At 52.9% G+C, this 22,572-nt stretch overlaps 1 protein-coding gene and 1 pseudogene across 1 annotated transcript; one reads left to right on the top strand and one right to left on the bottom strand.

Moving 5' to 3' along the window:
• The first annotated feature begins 446 nt into the window (after positions 1–446).
• Positions 447–10,456, top strand: LOC135999842 (olfactory receptor 14C36-like; annotated as a pseudogene).
• An 8,454-nt stretch (positions 10,457–18,910) lies between these two features.
• LOC135999843 (olfactory receptor 14A16-like) lies at positions 18,911–19,867 on the bottom strand. The gene has a single exon (XM_065653415.1). The coding sequence runs from the start codon at positions 19,865–19,867 to the stop codon at positions 18,911–18,913; it is 957 nt and encodes a 318-aa protein (XP_065509487.1).
• Positions 19,868–22,572: the final 2,705 nt, after the last annotated feature.

Consider the following 22,572-nt stretch of genomic DNA (forward strand, 5'->3'; position numbering starts at 1 on the left):
TTCATTCACCATCTCTGTTATTTATCACTGGGAAAGCAAGTGCTGACAGCCCTTCTATGTTAGCAAAACCAGGACAGTCCCCACCATTCCCTGACTGCACTTCAGCAGAGCTGGGCTGACTTAGCGAGAGCCCGTGGGCAGAGGCCCTGCTTTTGGTTGCACATTTGGCCAGCACCAAGCAGGGCTCCAGCCACAGTGCTGAAGAAAGTTCTCCTAGAAAAAGAAAAGGGTGTCTGTGTGTAACAGGGGAGGGTCTATGGGAGTTGGTTTGATTATTGTCAGAGGATTTTCCCCTGGCTTCTCACTGTCTTTTTTTTTTTTTTCTCATGACACTGCCCCATGCTCAGGAAAAGCAAATGTCCAATGGCAGCTCCATCACCCAGTTCCTCCTCCTGGCATTCTCAGACACACGGGAGCTGCAGCTCTTGCACTTCTGGCTCTTCCTGGGCATCTACCTGGCTGCCCTCCTGGGCAACGGCCTCATCATCACCACCATAGCCTGTGACCAGCACCTCCACACCCCCATGTACTTCTTCCTGCTCAACCTCTCCCTCCTTGACCTGGGCTCCATCTCCACCACTGTCCCCAAGTCCATGGCCAACTCTCTGTGGGACACCAGGGCCATCTCCTACACAGGATGTGTTGCACAGCTATTCTTCTTTGTCTTTTCCATTTCAACAGAGTATTTTCTTCTCACGGTCATGGCCTATGACCGCCATGTTGCCATCTGCAAACCCCTGCACTACAGGACCCTCCTGGGCAGCAGAGCTTGTGTCCACATGGCAGCAGCTGCCTGGGCCACTGGGTTTCTCAATGCCCTGTTGCAAACGGCCAATACATTTTCACTGCCACTGTGCAAGGGCAATGCCCTGGACCAGTTCTTCTGTGAAATCCCCTAGATCCTCAAGCTCTCCTGCTCAGATGCCTACCTCAGGGAACTTGGGCTTCTTGCGGTTAGTATATTAGTAGTATTTCTGTGTTTCATTTACATTGTGGTGTCCTATGTGCAGATCTTCAGGGCCGTGCTGAGGATCCCCTCTGAGCAGGGATGGCACAAAGCCTTTTCCACGTGCCTCCCTCACCTGGCCGTGGTCTCCCTATTTGTCAGCACTGGTGCATTTGCCTACCTGAAGCCCCGCTCCATCTCTTCCCCATCAGTGGATCTGGTGGTGTCTGTTCTGTACTCTTTGGTGCCTCCAGCACTGAACCCCCTCATCTACAGCATGAGGAACCGGGAGCTCAAGGGTGCTCTGTGGAAACTGATGACTGGATTATTTTCTGAAGCAGTAAACTGCCCATCATCTTCTGCATAACAGTTACAGTGTAAATTGTTGCAAGCCCAGCCCGTTTTCTATATTTTATGTTGCCGCTTGTGTTTTTTCACTTGATAATATTGTTATCCCCTTTCCAATTCACTGTCTTCTTTGTTTACTGAGGGGCTGTGTAAAAGAGAAGCTTTGCTGTATCTGTGTTTAAACAAATTAAAAGGCCTCACAGCCTCTATTTTTTACTGACATCCTTTCACCAAGTTGTGTTTGGAGCTGCAGGGACAGTTCCTGTGCATGGGTGGAGGGGAAAAGATTCCAGCATGGCAGCCCTGCCAGGGAGCACCAGCGCTTGGCCTTCCAGAGCTGTTCTCGTTCCACTCCCACACTCTCCTTCTCATCCCTCTTGTTGGTGCAAGGCCTGAGTGCTCTGGCAGCCTGGTCACCGTCCTGCTGTGTGTGAGTCCTGGGAGCGCAGGCAGGGACAGGCAATGGGCACTGCTGTGACAGAGCTGGCCTCAGAACAGCCTTTCCACGAGAAAGGTGAAAGGCTTAGGTCTTCATTCAAACTTTTTCTCAAGGAAATTCTGAGAAAGTGGCCTGAAGATCAAAACACCAGGGCACAGCTGAACAGTGTGTGTGTGCAGGGCTGGGCACACAGCAGTGTCCTCTCACAGCCAGGCCTCCTGCCAGAGACCTGCAGGACCAGCAGAGCAGGGTCTGGGCTGTGCCATGTGCACTGGACCCCCAATGCAATCTGCCCCAATCATCATGGACTAATCCCTCACAACCTCCATGTCCAGCACTGGCCTCTCACCCCAGCTCAGAGAGGTTCTTTCTCTCTCCATGGAAAGACACAGAATGAGTAGGTCAGAAGTCCATGTTTGCATTGTACAAATGAGATGTGAGAATGAATGTCATGTACATGAGGCCAGATGAAGCCAAGTAAGCACAAATGCTGTCCGATATTCCGGGGGTACCATTTTGCACCTGGGACACGGCAACCCTGGCTGTACAGACAGACTAGAGGACGAGATGCTGGAGAGCAGCTCTGCGGAGAGGGATCTGGGGGTTCTGGTCAATGGCAAGTTGAACATTAGCCACCAGTGTCCCTGGAGCCAAGAGGGACCTGTGTCCTGGTGCATCCAGCACAGCACGGCCAGCGGGGCAGGGAGGGGATTGTCCCGCTCTGCTCTGCGCTGGGGCGGCCTCACCTGGAGCATTCACTGTGTGCAGGGCTGGGGACACAGGGTAAACAGGAGATAAAGCTGCTGGAGAGTGTCCAGAAGAGGCTACGAAGTTGGGGAAGGGTTTGGAGGGGACGGCATATGAGGAGCAGCTGAAGTCCCTGGGTTTGTTCAGCCTGGAGGAGACTGAGATCTCTTGGCGGTCTACATCTTCCTCACAAGAGGAGCTGGAGGGGCAGGAACCGAACTCTTCTCCTTAGTGACCAGTGACAGAACCCGAGGGAATGTCAGGAGGATGTGCCAGGGGAGGGTCAGTTGGACATGAGGAAAAGGTTCTTCACCCAGAGGTGCTGGACACTGGAACAGGCTCCCCAGGGAGGTGTCACAGCCCCAACCTGACATGTTCAAGAAGAGACTGGACAACGTCCTCAGACACACGGTGTGAACTGTGGGGTGTCCTGTGCAGGGACAGGAGTTGGACCTGACGATCCTGTGGGTCCTTCCAGCTCAGGAAATTCTATGATTCTATGGCTTTTTTAGGTTTCTATTTGGTATTTTCTTTTTAATTATCATAGGTATAATTTTTAATATTGCATATTTTAATTTCAATTCCTTTAATTTCATTTTTAAATTTTTATTTTTATTTTTTTTATTCCAATTACTAAACTCTTTTTATCTCAACCCAGAAGTGTTCTCTGCTGTTACTCTTCCGGTTCTCATCCCCGTCCCGCTGCGTGGAGGGAGCGAGCGGCTGCGTGGGGCTCAGTTACCGGCTGGGGTTCAACACGACGGTCCTTTCTCCAGCCCTTGTTCCACCCCATGGGCGTCAGGCTCAGGTCCCACACGATCCAATACGTCCTCACCAACCACCGCTCCCCTGCCCACCCTTTGCTGTCACACACACACAGTTGCCCTCAGCCCATGGGCCGCCCTGTGAAACGTCCATAAAATGTCACAGCTCCCCGTTGAGCTCATGGAGTCCGTGGCTTTGGGCTCCGTCTGTTCCGTGGCCACTCCGGACAGCACAGGTGTCTGTTCCGTGGGGTCACGGGCACCAAACCCAGCTCGGGTGGGAACCAAGAGGGTCCCCTCGTGTTCAGGGCCCAAAGCGCCACCTGTAGCATCCGCCCGTCCTTTTGAGTGCCCAGAGCCTCCTTCTTGGGGCCCAAATCCTCATGTTCGGGGTCCCAACGTGTCTTTTATCACCCACGGCCTCTGATCAGGGCCCACAGTTTCATGTTTGGGTGGAGCTCGTTGCCTGGCAACAACCAACCGGAAGTCTCTGGGGAGTCAGGGGACCCAGGACAGCCAATGGCATTTGAGGAGGCGGGGCAAGTCATGTGATTGATATGTAACCAGCCAATCAGGCTTTGAGGCCTGCAGGAAAGGTGGCGAGAGCTGACCGAGCTGGGCAGCGTTCAGGGGCGGGCCGTGCTGGCTGCACCAATCACAGCTGGCGGGAGTGCAGCACCCGGGTGATTGACAAGTGGTCTGACCCATCACTTGGTAGGGGGGGAAACGAGAAATCCCAGCCGGCCAATCACAGGACACATTACCTCAGGGCAGGGCGGGCACTGTGGGGGGAGTGACCCCTAAGGCAGCCACTCAGATCCAGGATCACCTCAGGGGAGGAGACTGACAGCCCTCCCGCCCAATGGCGGCGCAGCCCAGGCTGAGGAGGCGGCGGCTCTGCGGGCGGCCAGGCTGAGCTTTGCCGTGGCGCCCGTGGAGCTGCCCCAAGGCTGAGCAGCCCCCGGCCCAGCCCTGGGGCCCTTTTTCCTGCAACTGGGGCCCTGGGGATGTTGTTGCTGCATCTGGCTCAGGTGTGCGTGGGCTGCTCTGGCCTTGTTCTCCTGGGCGGGGGGAAATGGTACCGAAAAGTTGGCAAAAAGGTTCTTTGACACGGTTTGGAAAGTGGTAAAAGCAGCACTTTTGTTACAGCGCCGGACACTCGGAAGATTGCTCCTCTGATCGAGCGTGTGTGTGATTCGCAGTTCTTGGTATTTCTTACATAAACCTCTTGCATATTCATTTGTTTCTCCTGCTTAGTTAGTGCATCAAACATAAATTATTTCCATAACCCCGCCATAACTTTGCTGAAGTCCATCCTTGGTACTCGAGAGTCTTCATCAGGGTCTCTGGTGTCCCCGGTTTCTCCCCAGCTGCTGCCCCCCCGGTGTCGGCTTCTTGACCTGATTGCTTGATTGTGCATTTTCCCCTCTTGCTGTCTTTTTGTCCTTTTTTTTCTTTCCTTTCTGTTCTGTTCCCGGTCCCATCTTTTCTCACTGTATCCCCCTGTCCAGCTGCTGCCCCTTCTTTCCTCTCTCTCTTGCTCTGTTTTTCCTCTCTCCATCTCTCTGTCCCACTGCCCACCACAGTTGTTTATTCCTTCAGTGCTGTCCCGCCCCCTGTTCTTTGCCCTTTCTCTGTCACTCCATCCCAGTCCCGGTGTATTTTTAATTTGTTTTTTCATCTCAGTCCTGAACCATTACTACTTTTTCTTCTTCCACCCCTTTGTCCTGCTCCCTGCCCCTGTCTTTGTCTCTCCTTCCCTTTGTTCTGCTGCCCATCTCATTTTCCCTTCCTGCTCCAGCTCTCTGTCCTGCTCCCTGCCCCTCTCATTCCCTCTCTGTTTCTCTGCCCTTCTCCCTGTCTGTCCCCCGCTCTGTTTTGCTGTCCTGCTCCCTCTGTAGTTTTTCCACTCTCTCTGTCACTCTCTCCTGCTCCCTGTCACTTTCATTTCTCACTCCATCTCTGTCCTGCAGCCCAAAGCTGCTTTTTGGTCTCCATCTCTGCCCTGCTGCCCAGCCCAGGCCTTTTTACCTCTATCTGTGCCCTGCTGCCTGTCTCTTCTTTTTGTCTTTCCCTTCGTGCTGCGTCCCTGGCCCTTTTTTCTCTGTCTGTGTTGCCCTGTCCTGCTCCCTGTCTTTGTGTTTCTCTGAACATCCTTGTCCTGCTCCCTTTCCTTCTTACTTTCTCTTCCTCTCCCATGTCCCTCTTCATCTCTTTTTTTCTCGTCTGTCTTTCTCCCTGTTCCTGCTGATTGTTTCTCCATGTATATCCTGTTCCCTGCCCCTTTTATCCTCTCACTGTCCCTCTGTCCTGCTGCCTGTCCCCATCTTTTCTCTCTTTATTCTTGCCCCGCTGCCTGTCCCATTGCTTCTGGCAATCGACCCCTGTCCAGCTGGCTCTGCCTTTTACTTTTTGTCTCTTCCTCTTTGCTGCTTCTCAGCCCTCCTTTCCTCTTCCTCCAGCTCACTGTGGGTTTTCTCCCTTTGTCAGTCACTTCATCCCCATCTGACCTTCCCTTTATTTCTCAGTCCCTTTCTTCTGCTCTCTCTCCTTCCTTTTCTCCATCTGTACATCCCCCTCCCTGTCCCTGTCTTTCTCTACCCAACTTTCCTTCTTCTCCTTCCCATCCCCTTGTCCCTCTGTCCTGCTCCTCCACCCTCCTCTTTCTTCCTCCCTATCTCATTGTGGCTCCTCGTCCCTATTTCTCTTGATCTCTCCATGTCTCCAGCCTTTACCCTATGTGTTTCTTTCTCTCTGGGCTCCTCTATCTTCTCTCTTGTCTGATTTGTCTCTTTCTAGTCCACTGTCCTTCTCCCCAGCAGCTTCAACTGAATGACAAGGTGTCGCTGTGCTCTGGTATTTGCTGAGCACTGCCCTGGGGAAGATCTGTGTCTGTAGGGCTGGGGATCATTTAGGAGCTGGTCTCCTCCTGCAGACGGCAGAGCCGGGTGTAGTTGTGGCAGAGGTTGTTCTCAGCTGCTGCTCTGTGCAGCTTGGGGAAAGAGCCGGCTGGGGACCTTCTTTTGAGGGAAGGTTTCTTGTTCTGCGCTCACTGCTCCTCAGGACCCTGCACAGGAGCCGTGTCGGGGTCTGCAGGGACGGGTGGGACCTGCTGTGATTCCTTGTGAATGTGAACTGAACTTGTCCTGATGTCCTGGAATTAAACCAGACTGACTGTGGATGTTTTTCTTACCAGCTCCAGTGTCAACCTACGTGCTCGGCGCTAAACAACAAGAGACCTTGTGCTGTTTTCCAGATGTCAGTGGCTGCAAATCAGCTGAGAACATCATTGCCTTAGGTAATGGGGCAGGTGGTCTGTGATCAGGGCTGTGGACTTGCATGGCGCTGCTTTCATGAATGTTTTCTGGTCTTGCCACTTCAAAGCCCTTCCATTTCCTGGAAATTTTAAGATGGCATTTCTTATTCTGAGGTTCAGACTGGAGTTGGACTTAATGTTGAGTGGCTGATATAATGGGCTCCATAAAATAAGAACAAGAATCTTGCTTTTTTGTGGTGTTTTTTTTTTTCTCACACCATCTGAACTTCAGTAAGCAAGAGGAAGAGTGGTTGACAGAGTCTGTTTTCTGAGAGTAACATGTTCCTGTACCTTTCCAGTCTTTCTATGGCGAAGGATTTCTGCCCTTGCAGAGAGGACTGCAAAACCCGCTGCTGTCAGGTTGGACTTTGCCTCCCAACGCGGCGCAGCCTCTTCCATTGTAACATCACCCACTGCCGCTGATGTCACAAAGCAGCATCAGCACTGAGGTCGGCACAGCAGGGTATAAAAGCAGGGGTCTCCCTGAGCCTTTGTCACTCTCGATCTCGAGGGAACTGAGATCGCAGAGCTTTTGGTTCACTCGTGAGCGAGTCAGATGCTTGTTACCTGCACCTCAGCAGGTACCAAGAGACAGACGGAAAAGGCTGAAGATCTGAACGGGTATGTTAAAAAATCTTCCTCCCCTTTGCCCAGGTGTGTTTTCAACCTCATCAGCTGGGGTGGGTGGAGGGTGGACAGGAGAGGAACACGAGGGCAGCCTGAGAGCTCGCTCTGGAGCTGGTGGAAGGCAGCAGCCGCCTTTCAGCCTCTTCATGACCACAGGGGCAAGGCCCAGAAAGCCTTTGATCTCTGCAGAATGAGGGACAGGTCTATTTTGGATCGCATGGAGGGAGTCCCAAGCAGTGGCCCCGATACAGCCTGCCGTAGGGGCACAGGCTGAACCTTCTCTTGAGAGGGTGGAAAAGAGGATCAGCACAAGTGCCCATCGGGTGGTGGGCAGGAGAAACAGCATTCGTCATGTGCCTTCCATTTCCAAAGAATACCTGTCCAGCCCAACAGACGGGAAGTGTGGCCACAGCTCTTGTTGCAACTCCTGCTCTTAGTCCAGAGTCAATCTTGAGCCCTTTGTCGCTAACGAAACAATCGCTGCCGTGACAAATCCCCCACTAGTGCAGCTGGTGACAACCCCAGCAGTGACTCGAGCTGCTGCAGGACCAAGCCAACGCACACGCCAGGAACGCCAGGCTCAAGGGCTGCAGTCCCTGCTGCTGCTCTCCAGTCTGCTGCTGATCTGCACGGGAACCGCCAGCTTCACCAGCCTTTTCCTCCTTGTTGCTATGCAGGAAGATGAAGGCAGTAAAGGCAACAATCCTGGTGCTGCTTCTGGGCCTGTTCTCTCTCGGTGAGTCTCTGCAGAGCTCCGACCTGAGGATGGTGCTTTAGGATGAACTCAGGGCTCCATCCTGCCCTGGTCCGCTTCCCCCGCTGTGACCAGAGGAGCTCAGCTGAGAGCAGAAAGTCCCCGACAGAGCTGTGCCAGTCCCTGCTCCAGCGAGACGGGTGTGGGGGTTAGGAACGGGTGACTTGCCTTCCCCAGGAGGGCTAAGCCAGTTCTCTTCAGCCGAGGGAGAGGCTGTGGCTGAGCTCTCCTGCCCCAGGGGGATGAAAATCTTCTGCAGGACGAGGAGCACAGTCCAGGGCAGGGAACGCCCATCTCTTGCGGAGCCCGTACGCCATGATGGCCACTGTCAAAGACAATAAGAGGAGAGACAACAATGGCACTGGGGAGAGACACAGAAAGGGGAGAGGGCAGCCCGAGGCACAACCCAGCCTTAGACCAAGTTCTAAGCTCTGGTATGTGTCTGACAGGTGTTTTCCATGTGGGACGACTCGGCGCATTATCGCTCTGGAGCACTGCAGCGGAATTAGGAGACCTGATCGAAACCCAATCCCTGCCAGACCAGCTCAGAAAGCTCCAGGAACAGCTTTATAGTCTGCGCTGGAGCGCAAAGGATGTGGCTGAGCGGGCTCTCCATGAAGGCGTGAAGCAGGGAAGGCTCCCAGGCTTTACCGGACGGGTAAGGGCACAAGGCAGAAGGATCTCCTCAGGGGTTTTATCCTCCCTCCGGCACGTATCCTACTCCATTCCCTGTCACAGCCAACAGGCTGGTGCTGCTGGAACAAGTGCTGTCATGGCCACGCTTCCTTGCCTGTCTGTGCTGCCTGGCCTGGGGCCTCTCCACGGGAAAAGCCCCTTCCCGCAGCTCCAGCATTCAGAGCACTGGAGTGAGCAGCCCCCCTTTCTGATCCCGTCAAGCACAGCAGGGCAAACCTGGGAGGCTTCCAGGCAATTTGGGTGTTCCTTCCATCTGATATGGGCCTTGTCTCCATGCACCTTGGCTGGCCTTGCAGGGGAGCTGCTTGCCCCCTTCCTTTTCCTTCCAACAGGCGCTCTCCTTTGTGTTCCTTCCCAGGCGGTTCAGGAGATCATCAGTGAAGCCCTGGAGAAGCTGGAGGAAATGCAGGTCCCAATGCCTGATTACGCCCTGAAATCAGCAGGTACCGTGACACTGTACAAACAAACCAGTTCCAAAGCACTTCCTGTCCAGATTGACAAGATGGGCATTGGAAGATGCCCAGGGGTAGGAGAGAATGGGTGAGAAGTCAAGGGTCACCTTGTGCCCTAACAAGTGCCCCCACTGACAGAGCCTGTAATGGGCCAGACCCCATGGGAAGCACAGAAAGCCTGGTTCACGTTCTTGTCTTTTTGCACAGCCCCAGGACTCCCTGCTGTGTGTTCTAGAGGGGTCATTCCAGTAAGAAAGAGGGGAACCCACTGTAGGACATGGATGCCAACTGAGAAGCTTTTTCAAGTCAACAGTGCAATATTGCTCCCAACACTGCCTGATGATTCTGCTCATGTTTTAATTTCCAGGGGCTGCTGTCATTCATTCAAGGACTTCTCCATCCCTCCGGAATGACAAAGCCAAAGTCTTCCTGTACTCCATGCCGGTGATGGATTACATGAGGTCCCCTGAGCTTGTTCTTGAGGTAGGAGCACCAAGAAGCAGTAAAACAGAGGTCAGGAGGATGAACCACACACGCTGCTCTGGAGTTGCCTTTCCCCCTGTCTTTGCTCCTCGAAGCTTCTTCTCCTGCCTCCTTCTCACATGGACCTGCTCTCCTCCTGTGTCTCCCTGCTGAGTATTTCCTGTCCCAGAGTGCCCCAGGTTCTCGGTGGGAGCTTCTACCAGGCCAGGCTGCTCCTGCAGTCTGTGTCTGCCCAGTCGCTGTGCAAACTGTCATCACGGCACAGAAGGAGAATGGCAGAGGTGCCTGCAGAGCTCTGGGAGAGGGCCAGGGCAACCTTCTCCATGTCAATGTAGTTTCTTCTTCTTTGTTCAGCCAGAAAATCATCCTGGAAGCTGCTGGCCCTTCCCAGGAAGTCAAGGACAGGTCTTCATCAAGCTATCTGTGCCAGTGATTCCCAGAGCAGTCACCATGGACCATGTGTCGGGGACAGCGTTCCATGGAGAAAGTGTCTCCGGAGCTCCAAAGGACTTTGCTGTCTACGTAAGTAATTTCTCTGGAGTGGGGGGAAGGGGCTTGCACAGCATTTCTAAGCAGGGGGTGAAGGTGGTTCTGAGAGTGGAGTGGCCTGTAGGTTCCTCCTGGCTCTCAGAACAAACAGGCTCCTTGGAGTCGCTCCCTTTCCATTGTATTCCTCTTTTATTCAATGGACCACTCGAAAGGAAGCTTCTGGGGCAAGATGCTACTCCAGGAGCCATAGGGAAAAGGAGCTGGACAGTGCATGGTCCTAGACCATCTTGGATTCCAATGCCAGAGGGATTTGTGATCCTCAGCTTCTCGTCTTTTCCTTGTGCTCATGGTCCTTGGACTACGTAGCCGAAATAACGCTGTACTTCACCGACTGAAGTTCAGTCTTGCCATGGTGCACCAGACGCTCTTGTTTTCTCCACCCCTGTCCTTCTGTAGGGCTTCAAGGAAGAACACGAGGAGCAGGGAACATTCCTGGGACAGTTCACCTTCCTGGCACCACTGAATCCCAGTCAGACCTTCCAGCTGAAGGTATGGGGACAAAGAGGGGGAGAACTGTAGGAGAGGAGGAGAAATGCGGCTGGATGGGGAGAGGCTTCCCTGCCAAAGGGCTACAGGCAGCCCTGTCCTTGAACGTGTGCCACGCTGGCCTTTCTTCTGATTTAACTTCCTGGTGGCACTTGGCTGGACTGCCGCTCTTCTTCTCTTTCATTTTGGGTTTAAACTTCAGCACTTAGAAGCGCCACAGTTGAAACTAGAATCAGCTTGACTGTCTGGACCCCAAGTGCACACAAGAGGCCACATCCCGTAGGATGCACGACTGCTGCTCTGCCAGTTAAAGACCAGAAATACTGGGCTTCCTGAGGATTCTGTTGGTGCTGGCAGTGAGCAGTGACAGGGAGGCCATTCTGTTTCCTTGGCTTTCTAGAGAAGGCAATGAGGCATTTTCCTGACACCACCACTGGGTCTTCTGACTGTGGAAGCCTGTGCCCCAAAGCAGGCGAGAACTTTCCAGCGTATTTGCTGAGGCATCTGGGTGCTGCTTCTTCCTTTACTAGTTCTCATGGCCCAACGAGGTAGAGCAGGACAAGGACATCTTGCCCACGACAGGTCCAAAGCCCTCGCGGGGCAGCTGGAAGGAAGCTGTTGAACGAGGCCGTTGCTGCGGCACTTCTGTCTGTGGTCACGTACCAGAGAGGAAAAGGCGACTCATTTCTTCTTGTCGTTTCAGAACGAGCTCCCTGGGGTCGTGAATTACATCCAGCTGCAAGTGCTGAGCAACTGGGGCCACCCGGAGCACACCTGCCTGTATCGGTTCAGGGTGCACGGTGATCCGCCCAAAGACGGGGGAGAGGTGCCAGTTTCATTTATCAATAAATTCCATTAATGTTCACCAAGTTGAGTACCAGTCTGCTTTGCCTGTGATGCTGACTGGTCCTCCCTGAGCTAACTGCAGCTCCCCATCCTTCTCTGAACCCATCAGCTTATGGGAGACTTCAGGAGTCCACAGCAAGATTTTCCTTATTAGGGAAAACAGGAAAACTCAATCACAAATCTGCAGAAAGCCTGACATCCACATGCTTGCTGCCTCCACAGGAACATCAGCAAGGCCCTGCCTGTACACCAAAGATTAAATTAATGGAGAGTTTTCCTGTGCAGGAAGCAACTAAGGATCAATGGAACCATCCGTTGTTACCTGTTTTCACAAGAGGCAGATGCTGCTTCAGTGTCCATCTTTCAGTGTGTTGCCGATGAGAAAATGGAAGTGTGTTTTTTTCTAAGAAGGACACCTTAACTGGAAAGTTGGTTCATGCCTCATTTGCCTCTCTGTGCCTATAATCGAATTAATAGCTCAGGAACCGTTACAGAGTGATTAGCAAAGCAATCCCAGGACACTTCAGAGATCCCATAACCACACGAGTCTGTCTTTCCTTTTGACCCCGAGTTCCCCAACCCCAAGGCAGGAGCAGGCAGGGCAGTCGTGCGCTTGGGTGGCACCAGGGAGGAGAGAGCAGGAACAGTGCTTGGCACCCAGGGCTGGCAACAGCAATTTGTGCTCTGAGCTGGGGCTTAGTCCATGTGCAAGCCCAGCACTGATCCAGATACCAAACTGAGGGTGTCAGTTCATCCCCGCTGCCACACACACGGCACCTTCTCCCATCGCCTCCTCCCGATGAGCTGTTTTCCAGCCCCTTCCACCTCAGCCCAGCTCAGACACCTGCACTCTGGCCCAGGGCTGACTGGGGCTGGTGACCCTCGGGGCAGCAGCAGGAACCGCTCTGACCCTGGTTGTGGGGCTGTCCCTGGGCTGAGCCCTCGGGCCCAGGGCTGCTGAATTGGGCCATGGTGGGGCCCAGGAGTGCTGAGGTCGACAGGTCCCCCCAGCCTGTCTGTGCTGGAGACACCTGCTCCTGCAGCAGCCCTGGTCCTGGACCTGAACCTGCTCCATCCTCATCCAGAAGTACACGTTTGTTTGGCATTTTCTTAAAACTGAAGATCATTCAGGTAGAGGCAGAGCCTGTTCAGCAGTTTGAGTAGTTTGGGGACAGAGGCCAGTTGGGGGCCAGGGCCCTCAGGGGTGGGGGCTGTTTCTGCCCTGTGCCCTTGGCCTGGCGCTCACAGCTGGGAAGGGACTTTGCAAAATCCTGCTGGAAGGAGCCAGATGTGCCCACCCCCGGCACAGCCTCAGGGTCTGCTGCCAACCTGCCTTCAGATCATCTCTCCATAGAATCATAGGATCGCTTTGGTTGGAAGAGACCATCAGGTTCATGGAGTCAAACATAACCCAACTCTAGCACTAACCCATGTCCCTAGTGACCTCCAGTCTAAACCTCCCCTGGCACAACTTGAGGCCATTTCCTCTTGTCCTCTCACTTGCTCCTTGGGAGAAGAGACCAACACCCTCCATGCTCCAACCTCCTTTCAGGCAGTTGTAGACAGCGATCAGGTCTCCCCTCAGCCTCCTGTTCTCCAGGCTGAACCCACCACTTCCCTCAGCCGCTCCTCATCACACTTGTGCTCCGGGCCCTCAGCAGCTTTGTCGCCTCCTCTGCACTCTCTCTAGTGCCTCAATGTTCTTCTTCTGATGAGGGGCCCAAAACTGAACACAGGATTCAAGCTGTGGCCTCACCAGCGCCGAGCACAGTGGCAACAATAAAGTGTGGCTGATGTTCTCTCTTGACCACGCTCCCTTCCCCACTAAGGAAAGGGAAAAGGAGGAAAAGGGAGAGAGACTTACAAGTTGGATAGATTTAAAAAACAATATGAGACAAAAATTGAAACTTTCCTCATAATACTAATAATGAGACAAATAAGGCACAATATACAAAACCAATATTGTATTTCCCAGAGTAGCCAAAATGCTGCCACAGGGGCTGGTGTCACAGCAGAGGCTGCAGGGAAGACATCAGGAAGTCCTGGACTGGACTCGACAGTGCACAGGAACTGGATTCAGGGATGCAAGGACTGGAACCAGGATCAGGGTTGCAGGCAGAACAACGGGCAGGCTCCTCTTGAGATGCCAGCCATGGACCAAGAGCCTGAGACCCTTCTGATCTCCCAGCTTTAAACTGTGCATGACGTGGATGGCATGGAACAACTCGGTTTTCAATTGGCGTCACTCGTTCTGTCCACCCCTCCCTGCAAGTACAACCCCCTCACTTATGGGACATAAGAGGTTCACCAGCGATGTTGGCTGCTATAGCAATAAGATCTAGTCCTAGGCCTCTTCTGCATACCAGCCCTACTGTTAGCTCAGTAAAACTGTCAATATTGGCCGTTGTCGGCTCTGGAGCAGACAGTGTTTGAAAAACATGCAGCCAACTGCAGAAATATGCAGTTACTTAGAAGAGCTTAAGCTGAAAGGAAAATTCACTAAAAGACAATTAGTCTTGTTTTAACGAAAAGCAGGACAGCCCTCATCACAGTCTGCACCTTCCTCAGAGAGGCAGCAGAGGTGAGGGGCCAATGTCCTGTCTCAGGTGACCAGTGAGAACAGGACAGGTGGAAATGGAATGAGGCTGCATCAGGGAACGTTCAGACTGGACAATAGGAGAAAGTTCTTCACTGGAGGGTGGTCGGTCACTGGAACAGGCTCCCCAGGGAAGTGGTCACGGCTCCCAGCCTGTCAGAGGTCAAGGAGTGTCTGGACGATGCTCTTTGTCTTGTGGTTTAGTGTTATGTGGTTGTGCAAGCAGCGGGGAGCTGGGCTCATTGATCCTTATGGGGATCTTCTAACTCGAGATATTCTATGATTCTGTGATGTTCAAGCTCAAGAATAGTCCATCCCAGACCCATTTGTGTGTGTGTGTGTGTTTGTCTCTTTCTGAGCTAACTGGGGAGATGAGGAGATCTCTGGGAGGGATCTAAACCTTACATGTGTCATATGGATGAATATTTTCCACTGACACAGTCAAGTGTACAGAGAGACATGGCGGGGTTGGGGAGGTGAGGAGCAGGTTCTCCATACAGTGATGGACCTCAGGCAGACTGCTGCTCCTTCCTGTCCACACCTCCTCAGGGGACACTCTGCATCACTATCAATGGGAGAATTCTCCTATCGCTTCTTCTAAGTACTCTTTCTGTACCTTCCTCCTTCACTACACCCTTGAAACTTATCTAATTAAGCATACAAGTGTTGAAGACCAGCTGTACATGATGGAAGCGACAGGGCTCTATCAGTCTTGTGTGATAACTGCCAGTCCCAGGCAGATACCTCAGGTACCCTGGGGCCTCTGGAGGTTTGCACTGGGGGCTTATGTTCAGACCATGGAGCTGTGCCTGAAAACATGAGAACTGCTCTCAGTTCTTCAAAAAACAAACAAACAATACAAAACCACAACTTACTGATCAGCTAAAATGATTCAATATTTTAAATAAAATGTCCATGAATTTCTGTGCTGCCAAAATATGCATTTTAACAATATGTATGAATTGCAGGAGAAGAAATATTGTAGTTACCCTGTGCTTGTATTTCCAGAACTCTGCGTATGAGAGTGTGTATTTAATCCCCCTGAACATCCAGGTGTTTCTACCTGTCTTTATTCAACCCACCATGTCTGCAGTCGTGTCTTCAGAAGCCTGTCTGGACATTTGCACTTTCCATTGCTCCCCAGAGGTTCTTCCTCCTCTCACTCTTTGCTCATTCAGAGCCTGTCACCTTTCTCTGCTTTGAGCTTCAGGCAGGTAAAGCTGAATTGTCTTTCAGCTGTCACTCTCAGACTCCCTGTAGGCAACTCTTCACTTGTGGTGATGGACCTCACTGGAAGTGGCTTAAACTAACGACAGAGTATATTTTATTGTTCATTATGTTCTGTTGCGCTTTCTTTCTCATTATCTTTTTTTATTTTTGCCAATTAAAAAGCCTCTTTGTGCCTATTTACATCCAGATCTCTAAGGAAAGCACAAAGTAATTCATGGAGAGAAGCTGTAACAATCAGGTGCCAACTTGAGTGGAGAATCTGATCTAAAAAAAGTGATGTAACTGCCAGGGGGCCAATGAGCAAAACCAGGGAGGTTGGAGAGATGAGGAACAAGGGTGTCCATCCCGTGTTTGGCCTCAAGGGACTGCTTTTCCCACCTGTCTAACCTCCTCAGGAGACACTCTGCACCAGTATCCATGGGAGAATTCTTCTCTCACTTCTCCCTAGTGCTCATTCAAAATGTCCTCTTTACCTACCTCCCTGAAACCTCTCTAATGAGCTCTATAATTTTTCAATACTTGAAGAAAATGATGGAAGAGACACGGCTTGTGAGGGCTTGGAGAATTTTAGTGAGCCCATGGAGTATATGAGGCTGAGTCCATGAACATCAGTTACTGAGAAGGGACTCAACAAAGCTCTCAAGGAGCCAAAGGCAAAAGCAAACCCCAAAGTTCCTTGAAGCATTAATGGGCCCCACTGAGGGCTGTTCCTGACAAAGCCTCCCCAGAGACTCTTTAGAGCAGATAATTGGAGGATGTGATGACAGGTAGGCCAAGGCCCTGTGCAGGTGGCTCTGATGCTCAGAAACCCCTTGGTTTGCTTTCTGAAGCAGAAAGGAGAAGCCCTGACCTCCAGGCAATGGGAAGGGGGATCCTGTCCCTCACACACAGCTCAGGGCTCTTCCTGGGACCATGGGATGTGGGTGTGCAAGGCCGAGGGAAGGACAACACTGGTACAACAACTTCCAGCTTCCCCATGCGGCTGCAACGGACAACGAGGCACCAGTGCCTTGGGGATAACATGTCTTTTCTTTGGCCTCAGTGGCAGAGACAACTGCCATGGCCAAGGGGACAGAGACCTCGGTTCTGCTGGTGCCTTCCAGCCTTGCCAGCACCCTTTGCCATCTCCACCACAGGCTGTTCTACACGGTCCCACACCTGCCCCTCTTTCCCTGCAGGCTGTAGACACCCATCTCCCTTCCCCACCTGCTCTCACCCCAGCATTTCTGTCCCTTCCCTGATGTGTCTGCACCCTCACTGGCTGTTCTTTGGAACACAAAGCCATGGGCTGATCCAGCTCCCTCTGGCTGACCTCTTGCACCACGGCACTGCCCTTCCAGGGACATTTCTTCCTCCTGATAACCAGTCTCCACTTCCCAATCTGTACTTGGTGGCTTTTTTTTTCTCTGCTGCTTTTTCCCACTGCTTGAGAAAGCTTTACCACCTTCAGAAACTGCAATTCAAACAGGGAACCCAACCTGTTAGTCTTCTTGTGGTCTTGCACTTGACCAGAGAGAAGTCACCTCACCATGATCTTCTAAATCCCAGCACTGCTGCTGGCCTTTCAGCTTCTCTGATGGACACGACCATGTCCCTGCTGCTGTCCCGTCATGTACTCAGGTGGGATGGACATGACAGCCCGTCTCCAAGGCCTCTTCCTGTGTAGCGCCTGTGGGTACTCAGGCCGAGGTTCTTTCCCAGCCATGTCCCTGCTGCTGGGCTGTCACCTCCAGAGACAGAAATGACCCCACAGTCCCCTTCACAGCCACGTGCTTCTGACTGGATTATGAGTGTCTGAGACCCAACTGACCTTCAAAATACCACACCCATCCATCCCCCTCCTTAGCCCCCAGGACCTGACCAAGACTGAAGCGTGTTCTACACGGTCCTGCACCTGCCCCTCTTTCCCTTCAGGCTGTAGACACCCATCTCGCTTCCTTGCCTTGCTTGAAGAGAGCCCTTGTCTCACTCATCTTGTCTCACTGTCCTGCTCAAGGCCGGGTGAACCAGGGGAGGTTGTTCAAGGCCTCCACCCACCTTTGCATCACCCTCAAAAGAGCTAAAATCGCATTCTACAGGAGGACGTGTCCAACCCCCTTCCCAGGGACAGAGGCAGCAGACCAACCTGCAATTCTCCCAATGCCTGTTCTTGCCTTTCTTGAACATGGCTTTGATGTCTGCCTTTTCCAAAGACCCCAGAACCTTTCTAATTACCCTGATTCTTATGAGAGCACAATCCAGAATCACAGGCAAGGGTGACGTAGCAGACAGCAGCATTTGCAATGATCCCCTCCAAGGCAGCTGAGATCAGTCTCACTGGGCCTGTGTTGTTGGTTCCTGGAGTCACACACAGAAATGTCAGGGTTCTGTCAGGTGTCCACATCTGAGCTGGCCTCATGGACTCCTTATGCACCCAGGGATGCTCACAGACAGAGTCTGTCCCTTTCACGCATAGAAGCAGGAGTCACAGTGTCTCTCTGGCCTCCAGTTGCCACCCCCAAGGGACGGGAGACACCTCAGCCCTGTGGTGTGTCACCCTGCTCTGCACTCATCTGAGATGTCCCGCGTCACGAGGAATGGACACGGGGACCTCAGTTCAAGGAAGCACATCCCAGGGCTGCATTCAGGTGATTTCCCATGGGGTGTTCCTCCCAATATGAAGTGACCTCAAGGCCTTCTTTGTGCCACAGGCCTTCATGGAACCCCAAGGAATAGTTGATGGTGTTTGTGCTCACTCGCGTTCATGTCACATCACATACATGATGTTCACGCTCACATCTCATCTGTACAATGCAAACATGGACTGCTAACCTACTCATTCCATGTCCCTCTGTGGGTGAGAGGCCAGTGCTGGCAATGGTGGTTGTGAGGGGCCAGTGCATGATGATTGACCTGAGGCTCCTTCCTCAGGGTGTCCAGTGCACACGGGCACAGCCCAGACCCTGCTCTGCTGGTCCTGCAGGTCTCTGGCAGGAGGCCTGGCTGTGAGAGGACACTGCTGTGTGCCCAGCCCTGCACACACACACTGTTCAGCTGTACACTGGTGTTTCAACCTGCAGGCTGCTTTCTTGTGCATGTTCTTAAGAGAAACTTGAAAAAGACCTAAGCCTTCAGGCACTGCCCTGTGAACATCACTTTTCTTTACAGAAGTACTGTCACGGAGGCCAGCTCTGTCACAGCAGTGCCCATTGCCTATCCCTGCCTGCGCTCACAGGACTCACACACAGCAGGACGGTGACCAGGCTGCCAGAGCACTCAGGCCTTGCACCAGCACAAGGGATGAGAAGGAGAGTGTGGGAGTGGAACGAGAACAGCTCTGGAAGGCCAAGCGCTGCTGCTCCCTGGCAGTGCTGCCAGGCTGGACTCTTTTCCCCTCCACCCATGCACAGGAACTGTCCCTGCAGCTCCGTCAGAACTTGGTGAAAGGATCTCAGTAAAAAATAGATGCTGCAAAGCCTTTTAATTTGTTTAAACACACATACAGGAAAGCTCCTCATTTACACAGCCCCTCAGTAAGCAAAGAAGACAGTGAATTGGAAAGGGGATGACGATGTTAACAGGTGAAAAACCACAAGTGGCAACAAAAAATACAGAAGACAGGCTGGGCCTGCAACAATTTACACTCTAATTATTATGCAGAAGATGATGGGCAGTTTACTACTTCAGAAAATAATCCAGTCATCAGTTTCCTCAGGGCATCCTTCAGCTCCTCGTTCCTCATGCTGTAGATGAGGGGGTTCAGTGCTGGAGGCACCAAAGAGTACAGAACAGACACCACCAGATCCAGGGATGGGGAAGAGATGGAGCGGGGCTTCAGGTAGACAAACATGGCAGTGCTGACAAACAGGGAGACCACGGCAAGGTGAGGGAGGCACGTGGAAAAGGCTTTGTGCCGTCCCTGCTCAGAGGGGATCCTCAGCACGGCCCTGAAGATCTGCACATAGGACAGCACGATGAGAATGAAACACGCAGAAATCAAACAGACACTAAAGACAATAAGCCCAAGTTCCCTGAGGTAGGTGTCTGAGCAGGAGAGCTTGAGGATCTGGGGGATTTCACAGAAGAACTGGTCCAGGGCATTGCCCTTGCAGAGCGGCAGTGAAAATGTATTGGCCGTGTGCAGCAGAGCAGTGAGAAACCCAGTGGCCCAGGCAGCTGCTGCCATGTGGACACAAGCTCTGCTGCCCAGGAGGGTCCCGTAGTGCAGGGGTTTGCAGATGGCAATGTAGCGGTCGTAGGACATGATTGTGAGGAGACAATATTCTGCTGTACCACAGAAAAAGGAAAAAAAGACCTGTGAAGCACATCCTGTGTAGGAAATGGCGCACGTGTCCCGGAGTGAATTGGCCATGGATTTGGGTACAGTGCTGGAGATGAAGCCCAGGTCAAGGAAGGAGAGGTTGAGCAGGAAGAAGTACATGGGGGTGTGGAGGTGCTGGTCATAGGCTATGGTGGTGATGATGAGGCCGTTGCCCAGGAGGGCAGCCAGGTAGATGCCCAGGAAGAGCCAGAAGTGCAAGAGCTGCAGCTCCCGTGTGTCTGAGAATGCCAGGAGGAGGAACTGGGTGATGGAGCTGCTGTTGGACATTTGCTTTTCCGGAGCATGGGGCAGTGTCATGAGAAAAAAAAAAAAGACAGTGAGAAGCCAGGGGAAAGTCCTCTGACAATAATCAAACCAACTCCCATAGACCCTGCCCTGTTACACACAGACACCCTTTTCTTTTTCTAGGAGAACTTTCTTCACACTGTGGCTGGAGCCCTGCTTGGTGCTGGCCAAATGTGCAACCAAAAGCAGGGCCTCTGCCCACGGGCTCTCGCTAAGTCAGCCCAGCTCTGCTGAAGTGCAGTCAGGGGACGGTGGGGACTGTCCTGGTTCTGCTAACATAGAAGGGCTGTCAGCACTTGCATTCCCAGTGATAAGTAACAGAGATGGTGAATGAAGTTTAGGAGTTCCAGGGTTTTTACACCTCCCCTCATGGTCACTGCAGATTTTGTTGGGTGTCATAAACCCTCAGCATTTCTGCTGCGCTCAGGGAGAACAGAGTGAGTCCTGCAAGGCAAGAGAATGCCTCTGGGTCAGTGCAGAGTGAGGGCAGCTGCTCTGTCCCTCTGTCTTGCTCCCAGCTGCCCTGGGCTGGCAGCTTTCTGAGATGGAGGCTGATCACACTGCCATGTTACCCTGAAAAGCCACCAGGCACTGCTGAGAGCAGAAGGATGCACCTCAGGCCACAACATGACTAACCCTTTACCAAGGTCTCAGTTCCCCGCATTTACTCCAGGACACACATGGCTCATTCCCCAGCCCCACAGACTGCATTGCCCACACCCCACAGGGCAGAGGAAAGCTGGGACACGTGTTCCCATGGACACAGCTGCAGGAAAGGACCCACAAGATCAGGCTGTGACTGCAGCTGAAACTCCCATCCCCAGAGAGCCTGACAGCAAGAACCAGATCACAACAGCAGCGACCCAGAGCAGTGGAGCAAGAAGGAAAATGCGGTGAGGGTGGGTCTGAGAGAGGCCAGGGCAGAGGCAGCCGGGCACTCAGACAGCGTCACCCTTCCCCAGCTGTGCAGCCACCTCCCACACACCAGCATTGCCGGGCAGCTGCTCTCAGCCCCTGTGCTCTGCAGAGGGAACTGGAGCTCTGGCTGCACAGGAGCTGGTTCATGCCTTGGAGCCCCCAGCCCTGAGGGCAGAGGCTTTGCTGGGTGGGAGAGGAGGTGAGGGGGCTGCTCAGAGGAGGGATCTGCATTGGAGGGCTTTGTACAGAGTTTCCCACATTCTCCCTCCTACAACATTTCTGTTTTCATTTTCCTCTCCTTCCCAGATCATATCCTTGCTGCAGGGAGATTTTCCTCCTGGGAGGTGTTTCCCTGTCCATGTCTTTTCCCTGTCAGCACTCACAGACAATCTCACCCTCTGTGCCCTCACTCAGGCCCTACAGATCCTGCCTGTTTGCACGGCACTGCCTGGGGGCATCTTCCTGTTTGCTGCATGGAAAACAGGACAGGTCAGCCTCAGGCTGGTGGGTTCAGCAGATGTGATGCTGCTGCTGTCCATAGGCAGAGGAGTGGCTGAAGGGATGTTCCGAGTCTTCTGGCAGATGTGCTGATCCCTCAGAGCTGCAGTTCAGGAGTTTCAGTGACTTGTTAAAACTTGAGACCTCCTTCTGCATTTATCCTTTCCTACACCTCCCTCCCCCCAGTCTTGGAAGAGGAAACTGAAAGGACAGACTCAGGAAAGCTCGTTATATCTACACTAATAACTCTATAGACCTTGTGCTTGAAACATCCAATTGGAAGTAGTCTGCAGTGAGCTGGAGCTGTGAGCAGCCCTGAACCACGGAGAACCCAGCAGCAGAAGGACCCTGCCCTGCCAGGGGTCGCTCCTTCCCCCCACGGCTTCTCCCCTCAGTGTTGTTGGGATCTCCCCGGGCAGGCTGAGCGCTGACCCTGGCAGGCGGCAGAGTCCCTGCCCCGGCACAGCCCTGGGGTGCAGGGTCCCTGCTCTGCAGGACAGCCCTGGGCAGCCCTGGGTGCTCCCCCTGCAGTCACCCTCAGCAGAAGTTGCCATCATGCCCTTTCCCACTGACAGGGCAGCAGGGAAGCTCTGCTCTAGAGTGTGTTCTTCTCTACAACAGAGGTAGTGTGAGAGAGACCTTACAGTTCCTGCAAACTGTGTCATGTGCCAGCTTTAGGAGATCCCTCCAGGAAATGCAGCTGCATTGTCCTACATGCAGAGACTTACCGTGTTAGGACTGTTAAGATTTGTCTCTCAATGAGCCCTCAGCAACCTACGACCTACATTGCCTTTCCCCTCTCTGTGCCTGGCTCCTGTCCCCTCAGTGCTGCAGGCAGAGCCCTCAGCCCTGCTGCGCTTTGCAGAGGAGCTGCTCCTGGGCAGAGCTGTCTCTCTGCAGCGCTGCCGCTTGCCATGAGCTCCCTCTGTCCCAGGAGCCCAGCCCAGCTCAGCAGCACAGGAGCAGCCCATGATGTCCCTTTCTCTGGCCCCTCGCGGCTCCCTCCAGGAGTCCCTGGGGCTCCAGGGGAACAGCCTTTGAAACAATCTCAAGTAATCAGTGATGTAGATTTTCTCTCTTTTGCACAGACACTTCCTTCCAGCATTGTGTTCTTTGTATTTAAAAATAAATTGGTATGAGAATCTTTTCTTCTTCCGTCATTAGACAGGACACAAGGAATGTTACAGGAAACGATCTAATTTCTCTAAGTTTGGGGAGGAATATCCTCATTTGAGGGAATTTAGCCATTTGATTCTGATTTTATACTCCTA

Source organism: Caloenas nicobarica, chromosome 30 (genome assembly GCF_036013445.1).
Source record: "Caloenas nicobarica isolate bCalNic1 chromosome 30, bCalNic1.hap1, whole genome shotgun sequence".
Lineage (NCBI taxonomy): Eukaryota > Metazoa > Chordata > Aves > Columbiformes > Columbidae > Caloenas > Caloenas nicobarica.